The sequence below is a fragment of the Xyrauchen texanus genome, chromosome 4 (genome assembly GCF_025860055.1).
Source record: "Xyrauchen texanus isolate HMW12.3.18 chromosome 4, RBS_HiC_50CHRs, whole genome shotgun sequence".
NCBI classification, from domain to species: Eukaryota; Metazoa; Chordata; class Actinopteri; order Cypriniformes; family Catostomidae; genus Xyrauchen; species Xyrauchen texanus.
This window is the reverse complement of record NC_068279.1, coordinates 31,071,664-31,096,461: the sequence shown is the minus strand read 5'-3', so window position 1 is coordinate 31,096,461 and position 24,798 is coordinate 31,071,664. Positions and strand designations below refer to the sequence as shown.

The 24,798-nt window shown below is 37.8% G+C and overlaps 1 protein-coding gene across 1 annotated transcript; it reads right to left on the bottom strand.

The window, feature by feature from the left end:
• Positions 1-17,765: 17,765 nt before the first annotated feature.
• eral1 (Era-like 12S mitochondrial rRNA chaperone 1) lies at positions 17,766-24,649 on the bottom strand. Its single transcript, XM_052115324.1, has 11 exons — positions 24,425-24,649; positions 24,054-24,212; positions 23,781-23,908; positions 21,890-21,967; positions 21,755-21,801; positions 21,524-21,585; positions 21,271-21,383; positions 20,693-20,998; positions 19,381-19,530; positions 18,739-18,819; positions 17,766-18,413 (listed from the first exon to the last, which is right to left on the bottom strand). Exons 1-11 carry the CDS (start codon positions 24,528-24,530, stop codon positions 18,291-18,293), a joined length of 1,353 nt encoding a protein of 450 aa, XP_051971284.1. The 5' UTR covers positions 24,531-24,649; the 3' UTR covers positions 17,766-18,290.
• Between the last annotated feature and the right edge of the window lie 149 nt (positions 24,650-24,798).

Sequence of the window (24,798 nt, the reverse complement as noted above, 5' to 3'; positions counted from 1 at the left end):
AATGGCTTACTTTTCTTTTTCTCTCTGTTTTTTCTTCCTTGTCCCATTTCTTATGGAGTTCTTGCGGGTGGGATCAATTCATGTAAATGGAATGAGGGATGGGAGAAAATTTGGTTTATTTTCAGAAATTATAAGTTTGAAAGATCTTGGTGTTGTTTTTTTTTTTGCAAGAAACCCATAGCAGTCAAAATAATGAGATTGATTGGGGTTTAAGGAAAGAGCATTCTCAGTCATGGGACTAATTTAAGTGCTGGAGTAGCTGTGCTTTTTTCCCCTGCTCTTAAAACAAAGATTTTACTCAAAAATGAAGTGGTACCAGGGAGATTAGTGATTGTAAGGGCTGAAATTGGGAATTTTAATTTTCTGTTTGTGAACATTTATGCCCCTAATATAGGAGCCCAGACAGAGTGCATATTTTTACCAAACTAGAGCACATTTTAAAACAACAGCAGGATGGTGATTTTATTGTATTAGATTGGAACTGCACTATAGATTTTATACAAGATAGGAATGGAGAAGAACCTCATGCACAGTCAGCTTTTTGTTTAGCTAGTATAATAAAAAAAACGTAATTTCTCAGATGTGTGGAGAGAGCATAATTTATCAGTACAGCTGTATACATGGTTGAAAATTAGCAATGGCAGCATTTCTGGAGCACGTTTGGACAGGTTTTATATAATCACACAATTTAAGAAATATGATTGTTAATACATCTATCATCCCAACAACTCAACTAAACTTATCACTATTGAGTGTACTTTAACTGAAAGAAAGCATACAAGTTATTACTGGCATTTTAATGTTAAACTTTTGGAAGACAAACATTTTTGTGAGGATTTTAAACTTTTTGGGGAAACCTGTTAAAGTGAAAAGTGTCTTTATGAAAGTATTATTCAGTGGTGGGAAGTTGGTAAAGTGCACATAAGAGGTTACTGTCAACAATATACATCTCATTCCTCTTTAGTTTTGAAAAAGACATTAGAGTGTTTGGAAAAAGAGATCTTGGACATTGAAAAGAACATGAATGATATTGTTGCTGGTTATCTACAAGAACTGTGGACTGAAAAAAAAAATCAGCTGAGCTTCTTTTTAAATGAAAAAGTTAAAGTAACTCTTGTAAGAAGTCGTTTTAAAAAAATAAGAGACATGGATCGTATTTTTTTAACTTGGATCAAAAAGCAGAACAAGAAAAACAGATGTTCATATTAAAAGATGACAATGGACATAACACTTCAGACCCAGTACTGATGCGCAAACTTGCTGTAGATTTCTATTCTAGTTTATATGCTGCTGACAACCCAGATGAACAGTGAAGAAATCAACTGCTACAAGGTCTTCCTGTGTTAACAGCAGAACACAAACAATCTATAGAGACTGAACTCACATTTGAAGAAGTTACAGCTGTTGTTATGGGACTCTCCTCAGGACATACACCAGGATTGGATGGATTACCTGGCGGATTTTATAAGAGTTTTTGGAATGTTATTGGACATGATTATTTTGAGGTACTCCAAAAAGGCATCAAGGAAGGAATTTTTCCTTTGAGTTGTCAGCGGGCAGTTTTAACTCTACTCCCAAAAAAAGGTGACCTAACTCTCTTGAAGAATTGGAGACCTATAGCAATTTTAGGCTCTGATTACAAAATATTTTCTAAATGTCTGTCCAATAGGGTAAATGGTGTATTGCATACAATTATACAAAAAAAAAATCAGTCATATTGTTTAAAAAATAGATCCATAATAGATAATTTACATTTGGTACAAGACATTTATGATTTTGCCTCTTTTAACAATACCAATATAGGTTTTCTGTCATTAGACCAGGAAAAGGCTTTTGACAGAGTTGATCATACTTTTCTTTTTGATACCTTAAAGGCTTTTGGTTTTGGGGACAATTTTATTTCCAAAATAAAACTGTTGTTTGCTGTGGCCACATGTGTGATTAAATTAGTTGGTGGCCTCAGTATTCCTGTAAAAGTCAACAGAGGCATTAGGCAAGGTTGTCCTATTTCTGGGCAACTTTACAGTATAGCCATTGAGCCTTTGCTGTGTAGGTTGAGAAGATAGCTAACAGGTTTACAGCTCAATACTTTGGATTTTAAGTGGCTTATCAGGCTCTCGGCATATGCAGACGATGTCACTGTTTTAATTAGAAATTATAGTGATGTTCAATGTCTAGGAAATGCTTTAGATTGTTATGGGACAGCGTCTTCAGCCAAAATTAATTGGCAAAAAAGTGATGCTCTGTGGTGTGGTCAAGACTTTTTAGTCCATCACTACTTGGTGGGCTGCAGTGGGGGAGAACAGGTTTTAAATATCTAGGGGTATTTTTAGGGACAGATGAATATAGGAAAAATAATTAGGAGGGTCTAGTGGAAAAAGTGTGTGCTTTGTTGTCTCACTGGAAATGGTTGCTACCCCAGCTGTCCTACAGGGGGAGAATCCTGGTCTGTAACAACCTGGTTGCATCATCTCTGTAGCACAAAATTATGGTTCTAGAGCCTCCAGATGACCTAGTAAGAAGAATTCAACAGCACCTTGTGGACTTCTGCTGGTCTGGTCAGCACTGGTTAAAGGCACCAGTGCTCTATCTGCCAATACAGGAAGGAGGACAGGGACTTGTCGACATCAGATCCAGAGTCAGAGCTTTTAGACTCCAGGCGGCTCAGAGACTCTTATATGGTGAGGATGTAAGCTGGGCTGGGATAGCCTGTGCCCTCCTGAAGATAGCGGGCAACATGGGAGTTGACCGGCACTTGTTTCTTATGGATACCGAAAAACTAGACCTGTCAGGTCTGACATTTGTTTTTATAGATCAATGTTAAAATCATGGAAATTTTTCGGGAGCAAAATGGTGTGAGAAGAACCACTGTTTTTTTAATTCTGCACTAGATTTAGATCTTTTTAATTCAGTATCCCTCAGAAAAGCATTGTGGACTGCAAATATTACCAAAATTGGTCATTTTGATCAGTTCGGGTGGTAGAGAGACTGTTGACTAAAATGTATGAGTTTTTACCACCAGAATATAGACTGTTTATAAATATATATTTGAGAAATGCTGCTTGTTAAACAACAATCATAATTGTGTGATTATTTATTTATTATTATTATTATTACTGTTTGCAACTTTTTGTAATAAAGAGACCTTAAAAGTCAAGTCACTCTCATCTCTCTCTCTCTCTCTCTCTCTCTCTCCCTCTCTCTCATCTCTCTCTCTCTCTCTCTCACAATTCAATTCAATTCAAAGTAGCTTTATTGGTATGAGTGTAAACAGTACAATATTGCCAAAGCAGAGGCTGTATAAAGACAGAACTACATCTATAATTAAATTTAGTCGAACAATTTAACAAATATAAAAATAAATAATAAATAATAAACATAAATACAAAAACAAGATCAGAACTGCTGAAGACCACAGTGTTAAAATAGCTGAAGAGAACTGACATATACTTACACATAAATGAATGTACACACATACACTGAGGGTCACTGTGGTGAACATTGGGGTGACACATGGGGGTAAAACACATAACACAGATTCACCCACTGTCTCTCAGGCTGTGACACGTTAAAACGTATCTTGCAGCCAGTGCTGCTGTGTGTCCCTCTCCAAGTATTATATTCACTTTTTCTTGTTCTGTCATGGTAATAAATTTGTCTATGCTGTTTGTTAATTTATCTATATAAATGTCCCTTTTATTTTGAAATTTTGGGCAGTGAAGGGGAAAGTGCAACCTCACCTGTCATACAGTGTCACACCCTTTCTTCTCTGGGTAACCATGTTTTTCTGTGTCTGCCTCTCACGATGGTGAGGCTGTGCTCACTGAGCCTGTACTTGCTCAGGATCTGTCTGCTTTGTATCTCTGACAGTCAGGAGAATTCATACTTTGATTTTAGTGTCAGATAGAATTGTAATTTGCTTTGTTTTAGTGTCTTGATCCCAATGTTCCAGATAGGTGATTTGAGATTGTTTGATGATCTGATTTATTCTGATGTTTGGTTGTAAAGCAGTGCTGATGTGAGGCTGGTTACAGTTAGTGAGTCTCAGAACCAGCTGACTGAGGGGACTTTTTACAGGGTTCAGTTCTTGGGTTTGTAGCACTTTATAATGTAACGACTCTGTGGGACTTGATTTTAAATGCATCCAAAAATTTTGAGATCTTTTTTGTACATTAATAATCAATGGGAATTGTCCTAATTCTTCCCTGCATGCATTATTGGGTGTTTTCCTTTGTAATTTCAAAATTAATTTGCAGATTTCTGTAAGAGAACTTTTGTTGGATGTTTGTCCCATCTAGTGTAGTTTTGATCACTGTGAACTCCCCATACCTCACTTCCATACAGCGCTATGGGCTGTATGACACTATCAAAGATCTTACACCAGATTGGAATTGGTAATTCAATATTATAGAACTTTTTCTTAATAGCGTATAGTGCTCTTCAAGCTTTTACTTTAAGTGCATTCACTGCCTTACTGAAACTCCCTGATGCAGTGATTATCAGCCCAAGGTAAGTATACTGCATAGTGTGCTCTAGGACGGTGATGCCTAGAGAGAACTGGTATCTGTGTTCCTGACATCTGGGCTTTTTCTGAAAGACCATAATGTTTGTCTTCTTCAGAACTGGGCCCTGGCAGTAGTTCTCCAGTAGGTCCAGATGTTGCTGTAGTCCCTGTGGGGTGGGTGACAGCAGCGCCAGGTCATCTGCATAGAGCTAAAACTTGATGTCTTTGTCTTGCAGAGTGAGTCCAGGGCCTGTAGACTGTTTCAACTGCACCGCTAATTCATTAATATAAATGTTGAAGATTGTTGGACTCAGACTATAGCCCTGCCTCACTCCTCTCTTCTGGGTGAAGAATAGTTTGTTGCCAATTTGTTTTGCACATTTGTTGTCTGAATACATTGATTTAATGATTTCATAAACTTTACCCCCTACACCACTTTGTAACAATTTGTAATATAGTCCGTCATGCCAAATATAATCAAATGCTTTTTTGAAATCAACACAGCATGCAAATATTTTCCCTTGTTTGGTCTGGTTTCCGTGTTTATTGATTAAGGTGTGTAGGGTGTAAATGTGGTCCATAGTTCTATAATTTGGAAGGAAGCCAATCTGACTCTTGCTCAGGACATTGTGTTCATTAAGGAAGTTTACAATTCTATTATTTAAAATACAACTAAATAACTTCCCAAGATTACTGCTCACACAAATGCCTCTGAAATTATTCGGGTCCAATTTGTCCCCACTCTTGTGTATTGGGGTAATAAGTCCTTGGCTCCAGATGTCAGGGAAATAGCCCGAACTAAGTACAAGGTTGAATAATTTGAGCACATCCGTCTGCAGGTCAGGTGTGCTGTGCTTCAGCATTTCACCTAAGATGTTGTCAGCACCACAAGATTATTAGCATTTTTGACTTTTAAGTTTTTGGACTAATTCATTATATGTGATTGGAAAGTCCAGTGGATTCTGGTTATGTTTTATTGTGTTTTCATATATTTGTAGTTTTTGTTTGACCTGATTATAATTGTCATTTAGTTGTTTTGGTGGGATTTCTTTATATACGTTTTCAAAATGTTTTTTCCTGATTTCTCCATTTTGGATTGGCAAATCCTGTTGTTTTGTTGTGCTCAAATTATTCCACAAATCCCAGAACTGATTTTGATTTAACAATTGTTCAATTTCAAGTAAGCTTTTGGTGAGATGGTGATGCATTTTTACTCTAATTGTTTGTTTGTATTGTTGTAATTTGGAGCAGTAGTCAATTCTTATGTCTGTATTGTTTGGTTCATTATGTTTCAGATTTGATAATTTCTAAGTTATTTTCTTAATGTTTTGCAGTCTGTTTTCAAACCACTTTTCCGTTTTGTTTGTCTTTTTCAACTCAGTTTTACAGGCTGCTTTTTGAAATATATAATTGATTTCATTTGTAGCCAAATTTACACCATACTTGTTAATTCCAAAGAGTTTGTGCATAAATGTAGTGATTAGATTTTTCAGTTCTTCAGAATTCAGGGCCTGGATATATTTGTCTGTGCTGTCTGGAGTCCATCTGTATCTCTGCTGGACTTGATACATTTGACAGTTCTCCATTCTTTGTTTTGCTGTGTGGTGTCTTTTAATATATATATTAGTTTGGTTATGATCTGAGAGTGGAGTTTGCTGTCTGACAGTGAATGCACTGAAGGAGGAGGGGTCCATGTCAGTGATGGCATAGTCAACTACACTAGCTCCAAGACTTGAATAACACATGAACCTCCCTAAGAGGTCCCTCTGATCCTACCATTAAGTATGTACAGGCCTGAGGCTTGGCAGAGGTGCACTAATTCTGTACCATTTTTATTTAAAATATGGTCGAGATTATTCCGTGCTGGGAGGTTTTTCTCTCTCTCTCTCACTCTCACTCTCATTTTTGGTGACCTGATCTAATAATCACAAGAATTTAAATTAATCCTCTCTTATTAACTGTCAAGATCCCATATCAGCAAGATCAGAATCAGAATCAGCATGAGCTTTATTGCCAAGTGTGCTCACGTACACAAGGTGATTAAGTGCACACAGAGCATTACAGTGAGACACTGAATATAAAATAAGGTAAGAGTTTAAATAGACATACAAAAATAGGACATTTAACATAGAATGGCCTATGTACATGTGCAAGTGGTAATATATGTGTAAGGCGGGGTTGTACTGTTATTGAATTAAATATGAGTGAATTTACATATGTACATGACATTATTGCACTATGGGAGTCCTAAAGGCAGTTTAATTGAGATTCATGGACATGCTGATTAACACCTCATAAATTTAGTGTCAAGAGAAATTGACTAATAAAAAATAACAAAAAGGAGAACGTTTGGCAGATTTAAAGGGACAGTTCACCCAAAAATGTATTTCTCTCATCATTTACTCACCCTCCTGGCATCCCAGATGTGTATGACTTTCTTTCTTCTGCTGAACACAAATTAAGATTTTAGAAGAATATTTCAGCTCTGTCGGGCCAAACAATGCAAGTGAATGGGTGCCAACATTTTTAAGCTCCAAAATCCACATAAAGGCAGCATAAAAGTAATCCATAATACTTCAGTGGTTAAATCCATGTGAAAACTAAAACTAAATGTAAAAAAATTAATATTTGGCTCTGAAACTAACTGAACTAAAATAAAAATAATCTTGAATAAGATTTAGTTTTCGTTTTTGTTGCAGTGTTTTTAAATCTCTAAACCTGCCATAACTGAAACATGAAGATGTTGTTAGAAGGTGATAGCTGATGGCCTAAAACCTTCATTACTGTCTGTTTAGTAGTCTTAAACAATTATTTGAGTACAATTCTATAACAAAATAGTTAGTGTCATTATTTATTGTGATAAGCTATACAGTCAGTAATAAAATAAGTGCAAATAACTGATTGCATAAGCGTATTTTCAGCAAGGCCTTTTCAAAGCATGTGGGGTCATAAAGGAAATTCTACTTGGAGGCCACTCGTAATAATATTATTTACAAGTTGGACATTGGGGAGTCCAGCAATATGACCTACAGTACATTACACAAATGCCTTTTTTCCCCATTCTCCAATTATCCCTTAATATAACACTAAAACTAAAATAAAATCTAAATGTACTGAAAAACTGAGGATTATTTACAGTAAAATAGGACATATTGATCTGTTTCTCACTCACACCTATCATATCTCTTATGAAGACATTGATTTAATGACCAGAGTTGTCTGGAGTACTTTTATGTGGCCCTAATGTGGATTTTTGGTCTTCAAAATTTTGGCACCCATTCACTTGCATTGTATGGACCTACAGAGTTGAGATATTCTTCTAAAAATCTTTGTTTGTGTTCTGCAGAAGAAAGAAAGTCATACACATCTGGGATGGCATGAGGGTGAGTAAATTATAAGAGAATTTTAATTTTTGGGTAAACTTTGCCTTTAAGGCAATTTCAACTTTAAATGAAACTTCATTCATCCTTTACTTGCTCTCATATTGTTCCAAATAAGGGTGACTTTCTTTCTTCTGCAGAACACAAAAGATGCAAGGGAGAATGACAGCCTCAGTCACCATTCACTTTTATTGTATCTGTATGCAGGGAAAAATGCAATGAAATTGAATTGTGGCTGAGAAAAAAAAAAAGAAAAAAAGATCATTACAGCGTGAGGGTGAGTAAATGATTACAGAATTTTCATTGTTGGGTAAACTATCACTTTAACAACATATGTTATGTCTAACATACAGTATGTCACCACTAGATGACAATGGAACTCTATAGAAAAGCATCTTCTGTAAATGGGTCCGGTAACTCATCTCTCCAATTCATAACTTACACACAGTCTCTACCTCAGACACTTTTACTCAAAGTGACTTACAGTGTATTCAAGCAACACATTTTAGCAGCACATTTTTTGCCTTGGAACTGAACTCATTACTTTGGGTTTGCTAGTGCCATGCTCTATCACTCACCATTCATTCATACATTCATTCATCAATCCCTTTTAAAGGCTTTTGTTGTGCATTTCTTGCCTTTGGTTTATCCATTCTAAAAATACTTACATCCATCAAGTTCAAAACATTCCTATACTCATCTGCAACTGAATTAATACTGAATAATACTGAAGAAAGAACATATGTAGAGGCTTAATTTCATAAATTAATTTAATGAGTGAGAAGGCACACTGGAAAAAATGTTAACTTGTAAAGGTACTTTACTGTAGGTTGTAACAACCAAAAGTGGTTTTATTTAAGTACAAACTACTTTTTATCATCACTAAATCAGCATATTTAAGGGTAAGATCAGGTAGAAATAGCTCCTTCAGGTAACAACTGTAGGTCACTTTTTACTTTGCATAATAATGTTTAATTGTGAACTAACGTTGTTATTCTGTAGGTGGGTCAGGAAGAATGGATGGGAATGGAATGGAGTTAGGTGTGTGTGTGTGTGTGTGTGTGTGTGTGTGTGTGTGTGTGTGTGTGTGTGTGTGTGTGTGTGTGTGTGTGTGTGTGTGTTTGTCTGATGGAAGGAATGGAGGGGAGGTGCCTTGTACTTGTGGTTATCAAATGGCACCATGTCCATTATCACCACATACTTGACTTTTGGATTCAGTCCTGTCACTGTTACTTTACAGGTGGGAAACATCCACACGAAATAAATGTACATCGGAAACACACCATAACAATTAGTATCATCACATTGGAGGATGTCCTCCATTATATGCATTTTGATTTGCATTTTTAAAAAATCAATTAAAGAATCAAACTACATGTGCTGAATAATTATTATTTTAACACACTCAATCAAACAGTTCTCTGAATGTGCTTAGCAAGGCCTCCAAGGCAAATCAGTGTTAGAACTCCCTAAATTTAGTAACCAAAGCCAGATTGCTAAATGTACAACATTGCTTACACTAAATGAGATTAAATTTCATTTATTCATAAATTTGTCTATGCTGTTTGTTAATTTATCTATATAAATGTCCCTTTTATTTTGAAATTTTGGGCAGTGAAGGGGAAAGTGCAACCTCACCTGTCATACAGTGTCACACCCTTTCTTCTCTGGGTAACCATGTTTTTCTGTGTCTGCCTCTCACGATGGTGAGGCTGTGCTCACTGAGCCTGTACTTGCTCAGGATCTGTCTGCTTTGTATCTCTGACAGTCAGGAGAATTCATACTTTGATTTTAGTGTCAAATAGAATTGTAATTTGCTTTGTTTTAGTGTCTTGATCCCAATGTTCCAGATAGGTGATTTGAGATTGTTTGATGATCTGATTTATTCTGATGTTTGGTTGTAAAGCAGTGCTGATGTGAGGCTGGTTACTGTTAGTGAGTCTCAGAACCAGCTGACTGAGGGGACTTTTTACAGGGTTCAGTTCTTGGGTTTGTAGCACTTTATAATGTAACGACTCTGTGGGACTTGATTTTAAATGCATCCAAAAATTTTTAGATCTTTTTTGTACGTTAATAATCAATGGGACTTGTCCTAATTCTGCCCTGCATGCATTATTGGGTGTTTTCCTTTGTAATTTCAAAATTAATTTGCAGATTTCTGTGAGAGAACTTCTGTTGGACGTTTGTCCCATCTAGTGTAGTTCTGATCACTGTGAACTCCCCATACCTCACTTCCATACAGCGCTATGGGCTGTATGACACTATCAAAGATCTTACACCAGATTGGAATTGGTAATTCAATATTATAGAACTTTTTCTTAATAGCGTATAGTGCTCTTCAAGCTTTTACTTTAAGTGCATTCACTGCCTTACTGAAACTCCAATGGATCTAGAAGAGATTAAATCCAATCTAGATTCCATCATACAGGTGAAACTCGAAAAATTAGAATATCGTGCAAAAGTTCATTAATTTCAGTAATTCAACTTAAAAGGTGAAACTAATATATTATATATACTCATTACAAGCAAAGTAAGATATTTCAAGCCTTTATTTGATATAATTTTGATGATTATGGCTTACAGCTTATGAAAACCCCAAATTCAGAATCTCAGAAAATTAGAATATTACATGAAATCAATAAAAAAAAAGATTTTAAATACAGAAATGTCGGCCCTCTGAAAAGTATAATCATGCATATGTACTCAGTACTTGGTTTGGGCCCCTTTTGCATTAATTACTGCCTCAATGCGGCGTGGCATGGATGCTATCAGCCTGTGGCACTGCTGAGGTGATATGGAAGACCAAGATGCTTCAATAGCGGCCTTCAGCTCTTCTGCATTGTTTGGTCTCATGTCTCATCTATCTCTTGGCAATGCCCCATAGATTCTCTATGGGGTTCAGGTCAGGCGAGTTTGCTGGCCAATCAAGCACAGTAATACCATGGTCATTGAACCAGGTTTTGGTACTTTTGGCAGTGTGGGCAGGTGCCAAGTCCTGCTGGAAAATGAAGTCAGCATCTCCATAAAGCTTGTCTGCTGAAGGAAGCATGAAGTGCTCTAAAATGTCCCGGTAGACGGCTGCGTTGACTCTGGACTTAATAAAGCACAGTGGACCAACACCAGCCGATGACATGGCTCCCCAAACCAACACAGACTGTGGAAACTTCACACTGGACTTCAAGCATCTTGGATTGTGTGCCTCTCCATTCTTCCTCCAGACTCTGGGAACTTGGTTTCCAAATGAGATGCAAAATTTGCTCTCATCAGAAAAGAGGACTTTGGACCACTGAGCAACAGACCAGTTCTTTTTTTCTTTAGCCCAGGTAAGACGTTTGACATTTGAAGCCCATGTGCAGGACCCGTCTGTGTGTGGTGGCTCTTGATGCAGTAACTCCAGCCTCAGTCCACTCCTTGTGAAGCTCCCCCACACATTTGAATGGCCTTTTCCTGACAATCCTCTCCAGGCTACGGTCATCCCTGCTGCTTGTGCACCTTTTTCTTCCACACTTTTCCCTTCCATTTAACTTTCTATTAATGTGCTTTGATACAGCACTTTGAGAACATCCAACTTCTGTTGCAATTACCTTTTGAGGCTTTCCCTCCTTGTGGAGGGTGTCAATGATGGTTTTCTGCACAACTGTCAAGTCAGCAGTGTTCCCCATGATTGTGAATTCAACTGAACCAGACTGAGAGACCATTTAAAGGCTCAGGAACCCTTTGCAGGTGTTTAGCTGATTAGAGTGTGACACTTTGAGCCTACAATACTGAACCTTTTCACAATATTCTAATTTTCTGAGATTCTGAATTTGGGGTTTTCATAAGCTGTAAGCCATAATCATCAAAATTATATCAAATAAAGGCTTGAAATATCTTACTTTGCTTGTAATGAGTCTATATAATATATTAGTTTCACCTTTTAAGTTGAATTACTGAAATTAATGAACTTTTGCACGATATTCTAATTTTTCGAGTTTCACCTGTATGATTTTAACAGATGCTTAAATCCAAAGCAATTTAAAAATCCATTCAAGGTGTGCATTTAAGCTATATATTTGTTTTATGTGTTCCCTAGGCATTGATACATTGACCTTGGTATTCCTTGTGTTATACTCTGTCAGTGAAGCCACTTGCATATCTGCCGGATTTAGTGATCAGCATCTCTGTTTATTTTCGCATTTACATTCCATCATTTAGCAGATGCTTTAATACAAAGGTATTACACTGGTATTAGTTGTAATTTATACCTATATGTGTGTGAATAAACTGTTAAAAACAAGGTTCTACACAGATCAAAACATATTCTGAAAACTGAGGGAGACGAATATCTCAATATCTATGGTTCAATCTCAGAAAAAGAAAAGTTATTTTTTCAGGTACAAGGGCCATTACTGGGGTGGTACTCTCAAGGGGACTTTTTGTACCTTTTGTACAAATAAATATAATTATTTTGTATTTGGTGTAGGCACCGGCAGCATTAAGTACTGCAGTGCATCTCCTCCTCATGAACTGCACCAGATTTGCCAGTTCTTGCTGTAAGATGTTACTCCACTCTTTCACCAAGGCACTTGCAAGTTCCCGGACATTTCTGGGGGGTATGGCAATAGCCCTCACCCTCAGATCCATCAGGTCCCAGACATGCTCAATGGGATTGAGATCCGGGCTCTTCACTGGCCATGGTAGAACACTGACATTCCTTTCTTGCTGGAAATCACTCACAGAACGAGCAGTATAGCAGGTGGCATTGCCATGCTGGAGGCTCATGTTAGGATGAGCCTGCAAGAAGGGTACCACATGAGGGAGGAGGATGTCTTCCCTGTAAAGTACAGCGTTGAGATTGCCAGCAATGACAACAAGCTCAGTTCGATGATGCTGTGACACACCACCCCAGACCATGATGGACCCTCCACCTGGTGAGACAAAACCGCATCTCGTCAGTGAAGAGCACTTTTTGCCTGTCCTGTCTGGTCCATTGAAGATCTGTAAAGTGATTTGGATTCATCTCAGAACCTATTGCAAAGTAATGCCATTGAGGTTCAATCTAAACCAATAAACACAGATATAATCAACTGATTACTTAAATGTGACATATTTTATGACACATTAAGCAGCCAACATCTGATTTATCAGAACATGTTGATATTCTTCCCTTTCCTTAAACAGTCAGATAATTAGTGTTCTCTGAGAAAGAATGAGACTATTGAGAATCTTGATATAGCCTCTTTAGCATTTAGCAAGAACATTTCATTTAAGGTCACTTCAGCACATATAGAAGGAAAGTCCTTTTAGAGAACTAAAAGTGTTAAATGCTTTGCTGAAGTTTAGATAATCTGTGCAGTATCAGGTGAAGACTTGCATTCATAAGAGCTTAAAGGGCAGTTTCTAGTCCAAGTCTGGCTGCACACAGTGATCTCTTTTCTGAGTAAATAATCCCATATTCGCAGAAATGTCCTTTTATTTGAAGGACCGATAAGGTGTCAGAGGCTTCCTACATGCTGGTGCAACTCAGATAGGTCACTATCTTATTTTTATCTGTTAGCTTGGCCCAAGCACTCACAAACACCCCTCAGCTCCACCCTAACTGGGAGTCTATCTCCACAGTAACCACTGGGGCCACTCCCATGGAAGCTAACAGACCTTTAACATCCAGATGCTGAGGACAACTGCAGGTGTAGAATCAGGTTAATTTTGTCATAGCTCAAACGTGGGTATTGAAATAAACACTAAGAGGATATCACACAGTCGGGATGAAGTTTAATCCATGAATCTGGCACGTGACTATGTGACTGCTCTGTAATGATGTGAAATCGAATGTGATTTGGGTAGTAATTGAACAAAATATGCTCTTACCAATCAAAAACATAATTATATTTGATGAATATTTTGACTCCTGTCCTGACTTTCCATCAGTAATCTAAACTTTAAAACCGTATAGAAACAATATAGTTTCAAAACATGGTTTCAAAAAAGACAAGCATATTCTCAAGTGGTGTTATTATTAATTTTCCAGAAATCTAACCTAAACAGTGTTTTAAAGTTTTATAAGGCTGTACATTTTATTTTAGCTAGATAAAAGTTGAAGAAACTAATATCACACAAATAAAAAACCCTGGACCCTTGGTCTCCGAATGTTTTTCACCAACTTTCTTGGAACAATTTCAAGTTTTTTTTCAAGGGAGGTGAGTTTGGGTGTGTGCTCACACACTTGCCTGATAGAGTCCTGGTGCTAAGATCTGTTCAGGGTCTGATATAGAGATTGAATCTGATTGGTCAAAAAACTACTAGGCAGAGACATGATAAGGATGGAACAGCTTTTGTCTTCATCATATGCAAATTAGCATGCACATTAAAACTCAGAACCAAGCTGGTAACGTTACGACATCTGAACTGTATGGAGACAACAGACTTGTAAAAACAAGTCAGAAGACAGGAGTAAAGGTGACAGATGAAGGCAATTGAGCTGTTTTTCAACACTTCCTACACGAGTACTGAGGAGCAGATCTAAAGTTGGGTGTGTCGCTTGTTGACTATGGATTTCAGGATGGCAGATGCTCTTCTTTTCAGCTGAATAGTCCAGTGTGATGGATTTTCCACAGGTGTGATCATCTTAATTTTGGGAAGTTTCATCTTCTGGAGCAACTTAGACCATTGATGGATTGATGATGCAGTTAAATAAATATTACACGTTAAAAACATCCTGTATGGTTTATTGTAATTGCTTTGGTATATGTAAATTGACAAATATGATATACATTTTCTAAATGTTTCTGATCATTTAAGATTAAGTTATCCAAACTCCCAATAGATCATAGAAGGTGCATCCTCATAAGTGTATTATTGCTCATTATGATCATCATTTGTAAGACGCTTTGGATAAAAGCGTCCGCTAAATGAATAAATGTGTAGATTGTGATTTGTGAATATGAAACTATAAAACAAAAATTGCTTGGCAGTTTTATTCAGTGGATTTCCAAAATCAAAGGGTTTCGTCATTCTTGCCCTCTAGACAGGATATCATCGTATACTGTAAGTTCAACATTGAGACACTACAGTATAGATGATGTACTATCCAGGGGGTCAACACTCCTCCAGCAGATTCTTCATCGATGGCACCCACAAATTAACATTGTGACAGAGAGTGGCGGTGAAACCGTTACCATTACTGAGTTTAGTAATGGTAAGGGTTCTGTTGCCTTCTCTCAAAATTCATCTGGACAAAAGGCAAAACAAGTGTCAAGTGACCAAGACATCAGGAGCAACTTCAACACCTTCAGTGCAATGGTTGAAAGTCAGATTTATGAGCCCAGAATAAATTGGACTGATCTTTAATGGTGAAAATCCATCTTTAATTCTAATTTTCTATTGTTTCTACTCTTTCTATTATTTTTCATACATGTTATATTTGAGGCTTCATCTGTATTGTTTAAATTAATAAAGAACACTAATATGCCAATCTGAAATGAAACATTCTGCTTATTTCTTTTTTCTTTGGGAAACCCTACAGAATCCACTTTTGACAATCCCATTTTGAAAATGTTGTAATGAGCTGGTCAAGGAGCCACAGCCATTTGGTAAAAGGTTTGCTTGCATTTTTGGCAAATAAAGATGAGATGAATGAGACTCTTGGCTTTAACTTCAATGAAATCTCTAACCGATGCAGCCAACAAAAAGAGAGATGGGGATTTAACTTTGCTTTAGGCTAGCTAAGGCATAAGCTTATGATTCATTATGGTATTCTGGGGCTAAAGGGGAAATAAATAAATGTTATCCCCATTTGAAAAGTTGCATTTTACATTCCTTTAGAAAGGCCATCTAATACTCTAGGCAGTGAAACTTTAAAGAGCAGCTGATTTTTACACATTTAAAAAGAGAAAAAGAGACAGCCTACATTATTACTTTTTTTATTTAAAAGAAAAACAGCTTTATATGTCACAAAAATGTAATATAATCAATAAAACAGATATACACATTTATAACTGTGCTCACTGAATGACTGAGTTGATTCTGCCATGTCCATTTGTTCTGAATTTTTGGTGAGTCTGTGCAAGTTGGTTTGTTGCCAAAGCACTTCTAGTGTCTGAAGATACAGTAAGTGACCATATTTTACCACCAAAGACCAAAGACCATCCAACCTTAACCAATCTGTCTTACAATATTTACCATTCACTTTATTGAATTATGATGCAATAATTAATTCAACCAATTAAAGATTGTTAATTGGGTTTTAAAAATGTTCCACTTAGCAGCAGTGAATAACTTATAGAGCTGTAGTAGAGAAGGAGTTCAGGTCAATACAGTGGGTATGGAAAGTATTCAGACCCCCTTCAATTTTTCACTCTTTGTTATATTGCAGCCATTTGCTAAAATCATTTAAGTTCATTTTTTTCCCCTCATTATTGTACACACAGCACCCCATATTGACAGAAAAACACAGAATTGTTGACATTTTTGCACATTTATTAAAAAAGATAAACTGAAATATCACATGGTCCTAAGTATTCAGACAGTGTTCAGTATTTAGTAGAAGCACCCTTTTGATCTAATACAGCCATGAGTCTTTTTGGGAAAGATGCAACAAGTTTTTCACATCTGGATTTGGGTATCCTCTGCCATTCCTCCTTGCAGATCCTCTCCAGTTCTGTCAGGTTGGATGGTAAACGTTGGTGGACAGCCATTTTCAGGTCTCTCCAGAGATGCTCAATTGGGTTTAAGTCAGGGCTCTGGCTGGGCCATTCAAGAACAGTCACGGAGTTGTTGTGAAGCCACTCCTTCGTTATTTTAGCAGTGTGCTTAGGGTCATTGTCTTGTTGGAAGATGAAACTTCGGCCCAGTCTGAGGTCCAGAGCACTCTGGAGAAGGTTTTCGTCCAGGATATCCCTGTACTTGGCTGCATTCATCTTTCCCTCGATTGCAACCAGTCGTCCTGTCCCTGCAGCTGAAAAACACACCCACAGCATGATGCTGCCACCACCATGCTTCACTGTTGAGACTGTATTGGACAGGTGATGAGCAGTGCCTGGTTTTCTCCACACATACCGCTTAGAATTAAAGCCAAAAAGTTCTATCTTGGTCTCATCAGACCAGAGAATCTTATTTATCACCATCTTGGAGTCCTTCAGGTGTTTTTTAGCAAACTCCATGCAGGCTTTCATGTGTCTTGTACTGAGGAGAGGCTTCTGTCGGGCCACTCTGCCATAAAGCCCCGACTGGTGGATGGCTGCAGTGATGGTTGACTTACTACAACTTTCTCCCATCTCCCGACTGCATCTCTGGAGCTCAGCCACAGTGATCTTTGGGTTCTTCTTTACATCTCTCACCAAGGCTCTTCTCCCCCGATAGCTCAGTTTGGCCAGACGGCCAGCTCTAGGAAGGGTTCTGGTTGTCCCAAACGTCTTCCATTTAAGGATTATGGAGGCCACTGTGCTCTTATGAACCTTAAGGGCAGCAGAAATTTTTTGTAACCTTGGCCAGATCTGTGCCTTGCCACAATTCTGTCTCTGAGCTGTTCAGGCAGTTCCTTTGACCTCATGATTCTCATTTGCTCTGACATGCACTGTGAGCTGTAAGGTCTTATATAGACAGGTGTGTGGCTTTCCTAATCAAGTCCAATCAGTATAATCAAACACAGCTGGACTCAATTGAAGGTGTAGAACCATCTCAAGGATGATCAGAAGAAATGGACAGCACCTGAGTTAAATATATGAGTGTCACAGCAAAGGGTTTGAATACTTAGGACCATGTGATTTTTCAGTTTTTCTTTTTTAATAAATGTGCAAAAATGTCAACATTTCTGTGTTTTTCTGTCAATATGGGGTGCTGTGTGTACAATAATGAGGAAAAAAAATGAACTTAAATGATTTTAGCAAATGGCTGCAATATAACAAAGAGTGAAAAATTTAAGGGGGTCTGAATACTTTCCGTACCCACTGTATATTGGTATGTCATGAAGACATTCTCTTTTACAGATAGGCTCCACCACAGATAACAGCCCAACCCCACTTGAGACAATAAAACCAAAGTCAGTCTGTCCTTTCCTTCCAATAAGAGAGAAAGTGAATCTATGGTCACCTACAAGAAGTCCTATAATAACTATTCATTACTGAAGAAATACTGATTTATTAAAGCATTTATAATGATGCAAAAAAAAACTTGGCAAAAGCATTATGATATGTAAAATACAATCTTATGAATAAGATTGAACCATTAGTCCTGTAGCTGAACTCATACAGAAAAGCAATTTAATTTGCCAAAGGCTTTGATAAACTTGAATTGACTCTATAAATATAATGTGGTAAATTCATCATATTCTGAGCATAAGTCCATTGCTTCACTCTTAAGAAAGTCTTTGCATGTTTCCACATACTGTACATCTCTGCATGGATCTCACTCTGACCCACAATATATGAACTTCACTTCTTCAACTTCGCAGATATTTTTAGACGCACATCTCGCAAGAAAATGTTCATTAGGTCAATTCCAGCTTCCCGGTTTATTCTGGATATTAACTGACCTCCAGGACCAATAACCATTTTCTGTAAGACAGACCAAAGGTAATCACTTTACAGGTTCAATAATGTTGCAGTAGGTTAGGAAGTGTTCCATTTATTTAATTAAAAGCTGTTCCTCAAAAAAAAGGAAGAAATAAAAGGGGGTGTATAAGGCCAGTGTATACTTTTTTTTTCTGGTATATTATGACTGCTTTGTGATACTATTTTAGTACAGCTGGCATATGCATGTCAGTCAAATCTGGGCGGTCCGTGGACAGCAGAAGTATAATTTGGACTTTAGTCTGTACTGAAGCAGCACAAACCCAAGACTGTTAAGAAAAGACAGAAGGAATAAAAAAAAAAAGCTCACCATATGACTGTCTTTCTTTACATATAGTTTGATTGATATTTCGAGTGCCCCATCCTCACACACCTTCCAGATTTCAATTTGCTGCAAAAAGAGCAAATAGAGAGAGAAAAAAAAACACATTGTCATTATGGGGTATTGATTGTACAATTTTGAGTAAAATAATGAATTTAATAAATTTTGGAATAAGGCTGTGACATAACAAAATGTGGAAAAAGTGAAGCGCTGTGAATACTTTCCGGATGCACTGTATATCCAAATGGCTAAATTTTTTTGGCCAGGCAGTGTATAAACAGCTATAGAATATATGGGAACCACATTAAGAGTTAAAGAGATACTGCAATTTTTTATTTTTCATTTAATGGCCTTTTGTCAGTCATATCATAATCATACAAAATAGAAAAAAGCAAACAGAAAGGTCAAGGGAGAGAAAAAGGGAATGGCACTAGGACATGACACCATATAAACCATATACAACCCTGTGTCTCCCGAAGCACAACTGCTGTGTGTGTGTGTGTTGAACATGTGTACTACCACTGAGCCACAGCCTGAGAGACCGTCTGTGCCTCATGATATACATTATGTTGTGTATGCTATTATTTCAACAACAGCACATCAACATAGTGCAGATTTATTGTGACTTACCTGGGTCATCGTGTATGGCACCTCCTGAGGGAGATGCTCAAGAAGTTTCTCTCTTATAGTGTTGATGCACACATCCTCAGGAGTCTGATCTGTAAGCACTTCACTGTGGTACTGCCACAGGCGAGGCTTTGCACACTCAATCAGGTATTTCTGTTTTCAAATGTACAAACACAGGCTAATGATGTTTGAGATTAGAGCTCTAGTCTTTCATTATAAATATAATTGGTAGCTGTAATGCATAATAAATAAATACAAATTAAAAAGAAAAACAATTAATAAACCAAGATTTTAGGTACAAATTTATATCTACAGGCAAAGTATATATTTTAGGTCAATGTTTTTTTAACTATTTTAAATCAATGTTTTGACCTTAATAATTACTTTTTAAAGGTCCTGTGGTGTGGTAAATAATTTTTTTAAAGTACTATTCAATGAAGTGTCGACCTTACCGTTAATATAAGCTCATTATAATCATTTATAAAAATAATTACCAAAATGCTGTTTAAAGTCTAGTGCCATCTTTGATTTTTAATGGGAATGACAACAAGGCTGTGAGGGATAGACTTCCATCGACAAAACATTGATCATATATCTGTCCAAGAACATTCAGTATTCAAAGAACTCCAGACAACATGAGTTGTGGAAAATCAGATGTGCTCTAGGAGCTGTATCTTTATACCGTTCGGGCCATCGAAGAGAGTGTAAGTCTCTCACTCACAGCCTCGTTGTCATTACCACTTAAAACTAAAGATACCGCTAACATGAATAAGGTCTATACACTTAATCCATGTAAATGTAACTTTAAGAAAGTATTTGAAATGAGAAATTATCTCTAAGATTTTTCTAAAAACACTTTGTTGGTATTGTATAATCAGCATTCAGCTAAGGAAAACTTTCTAAAGAGAGAAACTGAGTGTTGTTTTCAAATAGGCTATTGGTACAATGTTCTGTAAGGATTGTCTCTGTATAAAGTTGAAGGGTGTAACATTTTCTGTAAAAATACTTTCTCTTATTCCAGTTTAATATGCAGAGAAAATTGTAAACAAGCCATTTGTTGGTCAATTTTCTCAAAAACTGTAAACACGGTCTTTGTGCTACTTTAAAAATTCCTGTTTGTTTTTGAGTGACCTGTCCAGCCCGACACAACAGCGTTGACTCAAACAATGGTGCAAGTTTGGAGCGGGACCATTTGATTGTTCGATCAACAGCAGACGGTGGAACAGAAACTACACACTTCGGCTTTAACTACTAATTGCCCCAGTTACAGATTAATATGGTGCAAAATATTCAAATCTTGTATGTGATTTCTAACCTTTAATGTTTCCACATATTCAATGTCGACAGCACTTAGCATGAACACGTCCTTAAAATGTGGCCACCCGCTGCAGCTCCTCAAAGCCTTCAGCTGCTCTCTGCTCAGCCTGTTTTTACTCTCCAGAGACTTTTCTTCTGCACTCTCAGAATTCAGTTCTTTGCTGTAGCTGCTGTGGGGTTTGGCTGCTAAACTCTTGCACGGTTTCACCGCACTCCGAATCCTGATCTTCTCTCCATTAACTACCCCCTCTGTCAGCTGTGCAGTGATGTCGAGCAGCAGCATTTTTTTCTTCAGTAGGTCCACCTGTATGCGAAGAATAAACATTTTCCTACATAATCTCTTGAGTTCTCTTTTGTATCATAAATGCCTTGCAAGATACTCTAAGTGCATGCAATTGAATATGAAATATATATATTGAATAATTCATTTCTGTAGTAGTAACAGCAGCAATACAGACTCTTATTGGTTGATAAAAGTTGGGCTCTCCAAAGAAAAGAGATGGTTATTTTATGTGCAAAGTAATCCCATGGTTGAACTGTCTGGGACAGATCAATACGCAGTTACACAGTCAATACCTTATTAAGGACAAGGACAGCAGGGACATCTGGATTTAGGGCCAGACACTTCAATACCTCATAGTCCAGCTTATTTCGGGTCCATTTATCAGAGACGTCAACTAATACCACCACTGCAAATGTACAGGAGAAAAGGCTGAGATGCAACACAGTCATAACAGCATGATGTGAAAATATTACTTTCACAAAAAAACAAGTGAATGCTAACTTTGCGTCCTCTTTTATTAACAGAAACATACAAAGATTTAGCTACCTAGATCAGCCTCTTGCAGTGACTCAAAGGGATCCACCAAAAGTGATTCCTCTAGCTGGTGTCTGTTAAACAAATATGTCAAAACATTCATTTCTATTTTCTGAGTGGATGCTTATTAACCAGAAAGTGATGTCGAGCATCAAGAACTGGCAAAAAGAGTTTTACAAAATATTAAAAGGACTGATAATAGAAAGACCAACATGATGTAAAATCGCTTAATTATAAACTCACCTTTTAGCCTTTATTGGGGTAGTGAGACCAGGGGTGTCCAACAGAACCTAATAAAGATGTGATACAATGGACATGACATTCCTAAAATGGACTAGACTTGTATTGGGATTTAAGCATTACTGCCATGGCACTTACAATTTGTGTGCTATTCTCTGTCAGAACCCCAACAGCACGTGATCTCGTTGTGTGTACTTTCTCTGACACGGCAAAAAGCTGTGAGAAAATGGGATGGTCCTTGTTTACTTATTCATCCATTATATACACTCACCTAAAGGATTATTAGGAACACCTGTTCAATTTCTCATTAATGCAATTATCTAATCAACCAATCACATGGCAGTTGCTTCAATGCATTTAGGGGTGTGGTCCTGGTCAAGACAATCTCCTGAACTCCAAACTGAATGTCAGAATGGGAAAGAAAGGTGATTTAAGCAATTTTGAGCGTGGCATGGTTGTTGGTGCCAGACGGGCCGGTCTGAGTATTTCACAATCTGCTCAGTTACTGGGATTTTCACGCACAACCATTTCTAGGGTTTACAAAGAATGGTGTGAAAAGGAAAAACATCCAGTATGCGGCAGTCCTGTGGGCTGAAAATGCCTTGTTGATGCTAGAGGTCAGAGGAGAATGGGCCGACTGATTCAAGCTGATAGAAGAGCAACTTTGCCTGAAATAACCATTCATTACAACCGAGGTATGCAGCAAAGCATTTGTGAAGCCACAACACGCACAACCTTGAGGCGGATGGGCTACAACAGCAGAAGACCCCACAGGGTACCACTCATCTCCACTACAAATAGGAAAAAGAGGCTACAATTTGCAAGAGCTCACCAAAATTGGACAGTTGAAGACTGGAAAAATGTTGCCTGGTCTGTTGAGTCTCGATTTCTGTTGAGACATTCAGATGGTAGAGTCAGAATTTGGCATAAACAAAATGAGAACATGGATCCATCATGCCTTGTTACCACTGTGCAGGCTGGTGGTGGTGGTGTAATGGTGTGGGGGATGTTTTCTTGGCACACTTTAGGCCCCTTAGTGCCAATTGGGCATCGTTTAAATGCCACGGCCTACCTAAGCATTGTTTCTGACCACGTCCATCCCTTTATGGCCACCATGTACCCATCCTCTGATGGCTACTTCCAGCAGGATAATGCACCATGTCACAAAGCTCGAATCATTTCAAATTAGTTTCTTGAACATGACAATGAGTTCACTGTACTAAAATGGCCCCCACAGTCACCAGATCTCAACCCAATAGAGCATCTTTGGGATGTGGTGGAATGGGAGCTTCGTGCCCTGAATGTGCATCCCACAAATCTGCATCAACTGCAAGATGCTAACCTATCAATATGGGCCAACATTTCTAAAGAATGCTTTCAGCACCTTGTTGAATCAATGCCACGTAGAATTAAGGCAGTTCTGAAGGCGAAAGGGGGTCAAACACAGTATTAGTATGGTGTTCCTAATAATCCTTTAGGTGAGTGTATAAAAGCAATGATTCATCCAAAAGTGACAATTCTGTTATCACTCATCTTCATGTATTTTGAAACTCTTATGACATCGTTTCTTCCATGGAACACAAAATGCGTAATATACAGCATTTTGTCTAAGCTGCTTCTTTTTTTTTATGCAATTAAAGTGAATGGTGACCATGGCTCTCAAGTAACATTTTCAGATAATCGGCTTCAATTTCAATCTGTTCCTCGCACAGAGCTATCATATAACTTAAAAAGAATTGGAACATAGTGCATTAGGTGTATGGACTACTTTAATGATGCTTTGATGGTGCTTTTTGTCCTTTTGGGAGCTTGGCTGCCTTTGGTCCCCATTCACTTTCATTGTAAGGAAGAGAGCAGCTCAGATATTCTGCTACACATCTCCTTTGGTGTACCATGTGAGAATTAAAGTAATACAGGTTTTGAACAACAAGAGGATGAGTAAATGATGACAGGATATTTTTAAACAGTTTAGACTCCAGTCATAACATCATAAACAATGTGTGATTTAGTCTGTTCCACATAATATCACCTTTCTGCCCAGCAGCTGATTGGTCAGTGTGGATTTCCCTGCATTCGGGGCACCCACTATTGCCACTTTAAGGGATTTTGGCTTTTCGGGTTGATCAGGATCCTTCAGCAATAAGGAAAATTGATGACCTGAGAGCAAAGACACTTAGTTTAACGACCTGTCTCTAATATCGTAAACGTCCACAAAGACAAGATTAAAGAGCTATATGCTTTTGACATCTTATCGCTAAAAGAGCAGACTAAAAGCTTTGACATCTGCTGGGGTGGTTTTTACCACTGTCTGATGGGACAGAGACATGGTGATGACTCTCGTCGGACACAACAGCTCTCCCCTTCTGCAATATGTCCAAAAAGGCTTCTGAAGACACCAAACGGGCCGGAGTCCAGTGAGTGAGACCATTCCTTAATGCCGGAGGCAGAAAAACGGAGCAACCTGTGAACAAGAGGAGATCGAGAAGCGAATAGGTATCAAAAAGCTTCAATTATCTATTCTTTCATTTTTCTATGAATTATTATTGGAGTTTAGTTTCTTGATAAAATGCATCAGCATTGACAAAGTCCGCTCGCATACACGAGATTAATGGACAATAAACATGTGATGGATTTTAATCTATTATCATTGTTCATTATGGCTGATCAACACACCTGAACGCAGATACAGTGGCGCATGTTCTGGGGCTGCTGACAGTTTGCGGATTGTCGAAAATCGCAGAGATCTCCGTAAAAACGTCTTGCAAAGCAGTAATGTCATTTTCTCTGAATAACAGGTCCGTTTTAAAGCCTTTCGTTAGATTATTCCATGAGCAAGGTTACTTCTCTCTCCGTGTTTGTTTACGCATGTGTACAGGGCGCAGACATGTTACTTCAGTCTGGAAGTGCGTTGTAGTGATCCGTCTACAATGTATATCTTACTGCCGTCTACTGGTCAGGCGCCACTATGATCTGAAGCCATGTATGGCTGTGTTCTAGGTATGACGCGTCCTTTGAAGGCTGCAGTATACCGATTGTTCTCCTTTAAA